Source organism: Strix aluco, chromosome 11 (assembly GCF_031877795.1).
Source record: "Strix aluco isolate bStrAlu1 chromosome 11, bStrAlu1.hap1, whole genome shotgun sequence".
Classification (NCBI taxonomy): Eukaryota; Metazoa; Chordata; class Aves; order Strigiformes; family Strigidae; genus Strix; species Strix aluco.
The window spans coordinates 19,758,831-19,768,818 of record NC_133941.1 but is presented as its reverse complement, the minus strand read 5'-3'; the positions used below and the strand labels follow the sequence as shown (position 1 = coordinate 19,768,818).

Sequence of the window (9,988 nt, the reverse complement as noted above, 5' to 3'; positions counted from 1 at the left end):
TGACCGGCACGAGCTACCCGAGGGCCCCGCCGCCCTTACTGCCTGGGCAGTAGCGTCGCTTCCGGCCTGCCCGGGCCGCCCCGCCTCACTCAGCCGCGGCAGGAGCCGCCCCGTGTGCTGCCGGCTCGCGAAGCCAATACCGGCACCCCGGGCCCCACAGAGAGACAGGGCAGGCGGCGCTGGTGCTGTCTCAGTTTGTCCTCAGCGGGGTCTTTATTTGCCAGAGATACAGCGCGGGGGGCGCGGGGGGCGTGGGGCGCGCGGGGGGCCGGCGGCAGCCGCAGGCAGAGCCGGCCCTGCAGGCATGCAGCGGCAAGGGAGGGAAGCGGGGACCAAGGAGGGGAGGCCACAGGGGGGGCCATTTGGGATCCTCCAGACACGACGCGTGGGGGGGACGCGTGTCTGCCCCCGGGAGGGGGGGCCCCGTGCTCCCTCACCCCCTGCAACGCGGCCCCCCCTCCCCCGGGGCCCCGGGATGGAGAGGGGGTAGCAGGTGCTGTGCCCGCTGGGGCCCCCCCCCCTCCATCCCGCACGGTCCCCTCCGCGGTCCCGCACATGCACGCGTGTCCCGGGGGACCCCGCACGACACCCCCCCAGCCCTGCGGGGCGTGAGGCCGGGGGGGCTGCCCCGTATCTCTGGGCATCCCCGGGGCGGGGACGGTGGCGGGGGACAGACTGAGAGAGCGGGAGGGGGACAGACCGACCGGCAAAGCCACCGAGGGGGCCGGGAGGGGCTTGGCGGGGGCGGGGCGGGGAGGACGGGCTCCATGCAGGGCTCTGCCCCGCGGCCGGCTCTCCGTCGGGGCACGTAGAAAAGGGGGTGCAGGCAGGGGCGCGGGGGGGACCATGCCGGGGCTATGTACAGAGAGGGGGGCGCGGGGGCCGCCGCCGCTCAGCCGGTCTGCTCACTGGGGGCCTCGGTGGTGGCGGCGGTGGCAGCCCCGTCCCCGTTACACGTGGTGGCGGGCGGCGTGCCGGGGGCCGGGGGCTGCTCGGCGGCGGGCGGCGTGCTGGGGGCCGCGGGGGCCGCAGTGTCCGTGGCGGCGGTGGCAGCGGTGGCGGCAGCGGCGGGGGCCGCGGCCGGGGCCGGGGCCGGGGCCGGGGCCGGGGCCGTCTCCGTCTGCTCGGGCGCCCGCAGGCGTTTCATGAGGGTGGTCACTCGCACGGCTTTCTGCGGGGGGAGAGGCGGGGGGCCGTGGGGCGTGGGGGCTCCCCTGCCCCCGGACCCCTCACCGGGGCGTCGGGCCCCCCACCGGGGGTGCCTGCTGGCGTTGGCAGGGTCGCAGGGGCTGGCAGCCCCCCCCCAAGACTGGCAGCTCTGTGATGGGGGAATGGACTCGGCTGAGAGGGGAAACTGAGACACAGGGCACCCCCACCCACCTTCCACTTGGCCCGGGCGAAGTTCTTCTCGATCTGGGCACAGACGCCATCCTTGATGTTCTTGTCAGATGCGGCATTGCCAGAGATCCTGGGGATGGGGGGGAAGGGTGAGCGGCCCCCACCAGCCCCCCCCAGCCCCCCGCCTGCCCCCGCTGCCCCTCACCACTCGTGGGAGATGGCCTCCTCTGCCGTGATCCGCTGGTCCTGCTCCACCTCCATCAGGCGCGTCACCAGCTCCTTGGCTGGGGGCACAGCGGGGGAGTCAGTGCTGGGGGGGGACAACATGGGACCTTGTGTGTCCCCCCACGGTATGGGGCTCACCCGCCTGCGAGATGTCGTCCCAGTATGGCGGGTCGAACTCATAGTCCCCAGCCAGGATTTTGCGGAAGAGATTCTTGTCGTGGTTCTCATAGTCATCCTCGTCTGCCTCCTCATAGAAGGGGGGGTTCCCCGAGAGGCTGGGGGACAGGGCAGGGGACTCAGCCTGGCGCCCCGGGCCCCTGCCCCCCACAGCCGCCCCGGCCCTTGCCCTGCACTCACAGGATGTACATGATGACGCCAATGGCCCAGCAGTCCACCGGCCGCCCGTACCGCTGCCGCCCCACCACCTCCGGAGCTGCGAGGGACAGGAGAGCGGCCCTGCCCCGGGGTCCCCAACCCCCGTCCCCTTGCCCCCAGGGTGATGGGGAGCAGGAGGGACCCACCGGGAGCAGCCAGGATCAGCCCCGGGGTGATGGGGAGCAGGAGGGACCCACTGGGAGAACCCAGGATCAGGCCTGGGGTGATGGGGAGTGAGAGGGACCTATCGGGAGCACCCACAATCAGTCCCTAGGGTGATGGGGAGCATCAGGAACCCATGGGGAGCACCCAGGATCAGTCCCTGGGGTGATGGGGAGCATCAGGAACCCATGGGGAGCACCCAGGATCAGTCCCTGGGGTGATGGCAAGTGGGAGGGACCCACCGAGAGCACTCAGAATCAGCCCTGGGGTGATGGGGAGCATCAGGAACCCATGGGGAGCACCTAGGATCAGCCCTGGGGTGACGGGGAGAGGGATCGACCCACCAGGAGCACCCAGGATCAGTCCCTGGGCTGATGGGGATCAGGAGGGACCTGCCAGAAGCATCTGTGGCCATCAGGAGGGACCTGATGGGACCCCCAGGACTGGTCCCCGGGGTGGTGGGAAGCATCAGGGACCTGCTGGGCCCCCAGCAGTGCCACCCACCCCTGCGCACCCACCCAGCTGGCTCTCACCCACCCAGGTACTCGGGGGTGCCACAGGGCTCCTTGATGAGCCCGTTCTCCAGCTTGGCCAGGTGGAAGTCACTGATGACAATCTTGGAGTTCTTCAGGCGGTTATAATACACCAGGTTCTCCAGCTGCCAGCACAGGGGCCGTCAGCGCCAGGGCAGGGGGCATGCCAGCACCCGTGGGTGCTCCCACCCCCCCCCCACCAACCTTGAGGTTCCTGTGGACGATCTTGAGTGAGTGCAGGTAGGCGACGGCCTCCAGCACCTGCCGGATGACATTGCTGGTGTCCCTCTCCGAGTAGTAGCCCTGGTCCAGGATCCAGTCGAAGACCTCCCGGCCGGTGGCCCTGCCAACAGCAGCTCTGCTGAGACCCCCCCGCGGTGGGGGCACCCCCAGCCAGCCCCCCTGCACCCCCCAAACTTACAGCTCCAGGAAGATGAAATACTCCTTGCGGGTGATGTAGACGTCCACCAGCTGCAGGATGTTGGGGTGCTTCACCCTACAGAGAGACGGGGGCATGGGTGGCGGTCCGCGCTTTGCCTGGCGGCATGGGACCCCACCTCATCCCTGGCGCTCACATTTTGAGGATGATGATCTCGTTTTTGGCCGCCTTCCGCACCTTCCGCCCGTCCCGCTTCAGAAACTTCTTGCAGGTGTACAGCTTCCCCGTCGTCTTCTCCTTGGCCCGGAAGATTTCGCAGAACTCCTCCCTGCAAGGGCGCATGCAGTCGTCACCCCCCCGGGGACCACCGAGCTTGAGGTGCTTGGGTGGTCCCTGGGCCCACCAGCATCCCCCCATCCCAGTGGCAAGGGGAGATGCCGCAGGGATGGAAGGAAGCTGCAGCTAAAAACCCCTCCAGAGCAGAGGGGGGTAGAAAAAAAGGGCAGTGAGAAGAAACTGATACAGAATAAACAAATTGATAGGGAAGGGGGAAACTTTGCTGGTTAAAAAGCCCCTTCCCCACAGCAGCTGGAGTAGGATCCACTGCGAAGCCGCCCATGTCGAGGCGGAACAGCAGCACGCCCTGACATCAGTGCGGGTGCTGCAGTCGGGAAGAAAGAAGGGGAGATGTGCTGGTTGCCTGGGGATGCTGCAATATTTCTGTTCTATTATTAATGGTGCTTGAGCCCATCGGCCGGGCCGGAGCCACGGGAGAGCCTGCAGGGAGCACCCAGCACTGCTCCACAAAGCCTTTGGCTTTCCAACCCCCCTGGCTGCACCAGAATCCTCGCGGCTGTTACCCTGGGTGTGAGGGAACCGGGACCCACAGGCTTTGGGACAGGCTGCCTGGAGGATAGAACAAAACTTTGAGAGCACCCAAAAAGGTCCCCACCGCCACCCAGCATAACCTCACCAGGCGGGCATGACCCACAGCCAAGCAGTCCCAGCATTTTGCAGGCCGATGGAAAAATTTCTGGTGCATATTTTGGAGTCAAACTGCTCTTAATGGGTCTGAGCGTTTCATTTTGTAGGGTGCTTCTGAAAGGGGCCCCCAACACGGCAATAAAAGTTGTGGAGAAGCAGCAGCGCTCTGCTCCCCTGCAAATGACATCTGCCCTTTCCTTTGCTGGAGCAGAGCCCTCCTGCTTCCCGCAGTGCTCAGGGGAGCCGGGATCGTGTGGAATTACTGCAATTCCTGCAGATCTTGGGGGGAAGATGGAGGCATACGGGGAGCCACCTGGTTGCAGCCACCAGCAGCAGGGAAACCTCGCTGCCCTCCTCAGAGCCGGCGGTGAATGCCCTCATGCGCCCACCAGCCTTAGGGACTAATTAGGGGATAACCACCCCAAAATGCACCATGCCCGTCCCAGCCAGGGACCAGCACCCCAAAAGCCCCCGTGGGCGGTGCCGTGCCACTCCTCAGCCCAGGGCATGCAGGAGGTTGGGGTCCCCGGGGCACCCCTGGAGCCAGGGAGGGACTAACTCACGTTTTGATGACCTGGCCCAGGTCATATCTGTCGGTCACCTCGGACGGCTGGTTATAATCTTTCTTGTCTCCCAGTGTCACGCAGCCAAACGGCATCGCAGGGCCCGGTGCTGGCAGGGCAGGGAGAGGCGGTGAGTGCCCTGGCACCGCCGGCCCCCTGGAGCTGTGCCAGGCCCCCCCCCCGAGCCGTGGTAATTAACGTCAAACCTGACGAAGCGCAGCGGCTGCTTGTGCTCCCCGGCTGCTGCAAGCCGCCACGTGCCCAGCCTCACCGATGTGCGTCCATCCCTGTGGCACCCGGCCACTCTGCCTGGGCTCAGGCTGCTGGCACGGCTGCAAGCCGGCCCCTCTGGCCCTTGTTTGCAGATCATTAATAATTTATTAAGTAGCCAGGACTAGCGCAGAGCCCGGAGCACCCGCTGGGGAGGCAAGCAGAGGCGAATGGACCCTTTCCCGCTTTCTCAGCCTGGTTTTGCCTCACGGTGACATTTCTGCAGCCAAGGCTTCCCCAGGCAGAGCATTGTCACACACCGTCACATGTGCAGCAAGTTACACCAGCCTCAGCTCCCCATCCGCTACCAACCCCAACAGCCCCACCGCAGCACTGGGCAGGCAAACACCACAGTTCAGTGGTGCCGGCCCTCCCACTGCTGGCAGCAGGCAGGACATCATCCCGGCACGCGCCGGCTCCTCCGGCCCTTTAGGAATGACATTTTGCCCCTTGCTTTCCTGCCAGGAACCCTTTGAAACCAGACCCTGCTTGGAAGCTTCCCATCAAAAAATTGGTTCCATAAAGTGCTTTTTTTCCCTTTCCCACCCCATTACCAGGAGGAAGTTTCAACTGACATTATTTTCTGATGGCTCAGAAGGAGACAGGGCTCCCTGGGCCCCTCCAGCCCTCTTAGAGGACGGGCCCGAGTGGGACCCGGTGGCGGGATGCTGGCACGACGCTGGAGGCACACGTTGCCCGGTGCTAAAGCTCCTGAAACATCATGCTGCAATGTGCCAGCCTCGCCGTGCCGTGCCAGCAGCACCCGGGGCCCGGCAGCGAGGGCCGCGGGCAGGATGGCAGCGCGGGATGCGGGAGCCGGCATCGCGGGTACCCAAGCTCTGAGCCTGTTGCTATGGCAATGGGAGCTGGAGATGCAGAAAGCGGCACATCCTTCGGAGGGGGCAGGGACGGGCAGCACCCGACCCACCTGCGGGTGCACGGCCCCAGCCCCGCCGCACGGGCCCCGGGAGGAAGGTGGTCCTGTCCACAGCCCCCAGGGCATGCCCCTAAGTGCTCCCTGGGGTGACTGACCCCAAATCTGGGTGGGACATGGGTGCGGCGAGCTGGGAAATGGGGGGATGCTCCTTCCTGCCTCCATCCCTCGGGGCTGACCTGCCTCTGTGCCTGCAGGATGGGTGCTCCCAGCTCGCATGACACCCAGGCACCCTCCTGCCGGGAAAACCACGCCGGGCAAGACAGCTCCTGTCCCTATCCCGCACTGGTGCACCCAGTCCCAAAAGAGAGGCAGAGCACCCATGGGACATTCTTCCCTGCGCCACAGACTGGGCGAGGCTTTCCAGCCCACGCTCAGCTCATCCCAACAGCCTCCCTGGCAAACGTGTCCTGCCTGGCACCTCGGTGTCCCCATGCCACACGATGCCAGCTCTGCCATGCCGCTGTGCCCGGCTGAGGGGGACGAGGGCTGTCCTGGCAGCCGCTGGTGTGGCGGCGGGCTCGGTGCCGCGGGCCGGCAGGGGTAGAGCCAGCCTGTGGGCAGGCGGGAATGCTGCCAGCGCCGGCGGCATGATGCCAGGATTAGCTGGGAAGGGGACCCGGGTGGGATGATATATCGGGATTTTATTGCTGTCTCTGCGAGTGCTCAGCTAATCTGCGCTCATAAAATTAGTTCCTGTTGGTTTAGCGGGGACCCTTCCTGATAGGGCTGAGCACCGGCACCCTCCCCTGCCCCGGGCTGGCTCGGGGGGACTCAACACACCCGGGGTACCCCACAAGGGAGGCTGGCCCCCAGCCCCACATCGGGGCCAGCACCTGCACCCCACAGGTGAGAGCACCCCTGCCACGGCAGGGGCACCCAGGCAAGGGGTGGGTGAAGGGGTGAGTGCTCCCTTCGCGGGGCGTCGGGGGGGAGGGTGGGTGCTGCGCCGGCACCCGCACACAGCCAGCCCCCCCCCCCCCCCCCCCCTCCCCAAGCGTCTAATTTAGGAGCAGAAGCAACAGCGGGTGTAAGACAATAGCGGGGAAGTGGGTGGCCGGGTGCGGACGGCACGGAGGGATGACGCAGCCGTGCAGCCCTCGCCAGCGGGCCCCCCCAGCCCCCCGAGCCCCGGCTCTGCCCCACGGCGCGGGGTGCCACCGGCCGGTGCTCTGCCTCCGGCCCCGCTTCCACCTGCAGCCACCCTGGACGTGTCGGGGGCGGGGGGGGTATCCCCGCTGCCATCCCGCCTCCCCCACATCCCGGGGGAAGGATGTACCGGGGACAGGGACAAACGCAGCCCGGCCGAGACGGACCGAAATGTTGCTAGTGCAGGCAGCAGGCAGGCAGCGGGGAGGCGGAGGGGCTGCGCCAGCCCCGCGCTGCCCGCAGGAGCCCGCGGACTGGGGCAGAGGCAGGGCTGGGGGAGCCCCAACACCCCGCGGGGCCGGGCCGGAGCCCATCGCCCCCCAGCCCCGGGACGGGGTGCGGAGGTGCAGCCCGGGCCGCGCAGCGCAGGAGAGGTCTCGGCCGTGGCCGGTTCGGAGCGATGCGGCAGCGGGAAGGGAGCGGAGCTGCGGGAGAGGGGGGCAGGGGGCCCGGGGGGGGGCTGCTCGGCGGCGGAGGCGCGGGGCGAGGGTCCCCGAGAGCACCCCCCGCCGCGGGTCCGGCCCGGCACTCCGGGCTCCGCGCTGGACGCGGGGGCGGCTCCGGGGCAGGAGCGGCCCGGGGCGGCGGGGGGGGGGGGGCGGGGGAAAGGCGGGCGGTGCGGGGGGAGCCGGGCTCCGGCAGCTCGCCGTGCCCGCGGCGCCCGTCGGGGCTCGGGGGCCGCGGGCCGCGGGGCGCCGGCGGGGGCGGTGCGGCAGCGGGCAGCCGTCGGGGCGCACACGCACCCGGGCACGGCCCGGCACGGCCCCGCCGGGGTGTCCTGGGCCACCGGAGCGGGGCGGGAGGGGGGAGGAGTAGGGGGGCAGCCCCGGGCCAACAAGTGCCAAATCCCACCAACACCCCCACCCCGGGCCCGGCCCCCCCAGCCCGCAGCACGGCTCGGCTCGGCTCGGGGCTGTCCCGGCGCGGCGCTCACCTGCACGCCTCTCCGACCGCAAAGGGGGGCCGCGGCCGCGGCCCGGGCCGCCGCTCGGGGGGGCCGCACGCCCCTCCCTCCCTCCCTGCGAGCCGAGCCGAGCCGAGCCGAGCCGAGCCGAGCCGAGCCGTCGGTCCGTCGCGGCGCGGCCCCGCGCGCCCGGCGCGGCAAGTTGGGGGGGCGGGACCGCGGGGCCCCGCCCCGCCCCGGGCGCCCCGCCCCGCCCCGCCCCTGACGTCACCGCCGAACTTCGCGCCCCGCCCGTCGGGCGCGGGAGAGTCACCCGCGGGGACGGGTCACGCGTGGCCCTGGGGCGCGCCCCGGTACCGCGGCGGGACGGGGCGGCCGTGTCCCCCGGGGCCACCCCCGCGCCAAAGTCACCGAAACGGGGCTGGGACGCTGCCACGCCTCGGGGACCCCACGGGACCCCAGGAGACCCCACACCATCACCCACGTGTCAGCAGCTCGAGGGGCAGATAAACACTCGTGATCCCCGCGGCTTGCTCCGGTCTATCCGGGCCGGGCCGGGTGAGGCGGAACTGCTCTGCCCATGTCCCCCGAGGCCATCCCTGCTGTCCCTGTAGGAGGTGGCCTGGCCGCCCGGGGGAGGCTGTGCCCCGCTGGCTGTGTCCTGCCCAGCCCCGAGAGCCGGGGCAGCCCGGGTGTCCCAGCAGGCCTTACTGAGGGGGTGGGGACTGAGGCGAGGTACAGAGCACCGGGGTGAGTCGGGGTCCCCTGGGCTGTGCCATGGCCACCAGCCCTGGATGAGATGGGATGGGGTGGAATGGGATGGAACAGGAGCAGGTTATTAGCAGTGCTGAGTGTGGGCTCAGTGTCACGAGTGTCTGTCCCCTGAGGACACCAAGAGGAGCCATGAAGACACAGGTGGACGCACGGTCCTGCCTCCACGTCGTGATCCTGCGGGAACCAGGTGACTGCCCTCATCCTCCTTCTCCAGCTGTGGGGCCAAAGGCCTTGCTTGCTCCCCCTCATGCAGGGATTGTCTGTACCCCATGGCCTGGGCCAAGGGGCAAGAAAGGAGCAACAAATTGGCCACCCTGATACCCTTAACTTTGCCCACAGCCCAGGGATGGTGCCCAGCCTGGGGTGGGCAACACGGCCCCAGGGCACAGCGGGGCCCCCAGCCCCTTCCTCCAGCCTGCGGAGCCCCTCACTCCTCACGCAGCGCAGCCGCGTGTGCCGAGCCTCCCGAACGGCTGCGTGCTGCGCGCTGGCATTTGCGGCCCATATGGTGCTGCTTCCGAGCTGCAACCCCCTCCCCTCTTCTCCCCTCCCCTCCTCTCTCCTCCCCTCTTCTCCCCTCCCCTCCTCCCTGCCCTGCACCCGACAAACCTCAGCTCCCCAAAAACACCCGGCCCGTGCCGTCCTGAGCCACTGCGGGCATGTGGCTATCCTCTCCCATGACCCACAGCCCCCCGAGCCCAGGTCGGGCAGGCCCATGGACGGGGGACACCAGGCTCCTGTCCCCAAAGCCAGCATCCCCACTCTGCGCACAGGGAGAGCAGCCAGCACCCAGAGGCAGCCCGGGGCACCCTCTGCACCCATCGCCTGCACGGCACCGAGCCACACAAGCCCCAGGCCCACCGCCACCCGCGCCGGGTAATTAACGGTGCGTGAGAGCAGGGAATTAGCAGGGCACTGTAGTTTGAGCTTCTAATCAAGAGTTTAATCATACTGGCTGGCAGCAGCGCGGCACAGTTATTAATCTTTGCACCTCGTGGGAACCTGGAGCGTAACTCACAATTACCTGGCCAGTGCCTGGCATGGCTCGGGGCTGCCCAGCGGTGGCTCACAGCACGAGGGACAGGCCGGTGCTCCTCCAGCGCCCCTCGGCCGGGCTCGTGCCCGTCGCCTCCTGGCACCAGCCTCCTACCCGCGGCAGAACTGCCCCGGGGTCCTGTCACTGCCCCCTGGTCCCCTCCTGGCCCCGGCTCTGGTTTGGATCTTGGGCCACACTGTGCCTCATTTGGGGGTGATCGGCTCTGCTGTGCCCAATGGCATTTGTCCCTGCTGTGCCCTGTCCCACCTCCCTGTGCACCCGCCACCCCATGCACTCACCACCCTGTGCATCCACTGCCCTGTGCACCCACTGCCCCGTACACCCACCGCCTCCGGTACCCA

At 68.7% G+C, this 9,988-nt stretch overlaps 1 protein-coding gene across 1 annotated transcript; it reads right to left on the bottom strand.

The window, feature by feature from the left end:
* Positions 1-251: 251 nt before the first annotated feature.
* On the bottom strand, positions 252-7,940 carry CAMKV (CaM kinase like vesicle associated). Its single transcript, XM_074836516.1, has 11 exons — positions 7,847-7,940; positions 4,560-4,668; positions 3,209-3,340; positions 3,055-3,129; positions 2,838-2,976; positions 2,638-2,758; positions 1,921-1,996; positions 1,702-1,838; positions 1,544-1,622; positions 1,381-1,468; positions 252-1,171 (listed from the first exon to the last, which is right to left on the bottom strand). The coding sequence occupies exons 2-11, from the start codon at positions 4,652-4,654 to the stop codon at positions 893-895; spliced, it is 1,221 nt and encodes a 406-aa protein (XP_074692617.1). The 5' UTR covers positions 4,655-4,668; positions 7,847-7,940; the 3' UTR covers positions 252-892.
* Positions 7,941-9,988: the final 2,048 nt, after the last annotated feature.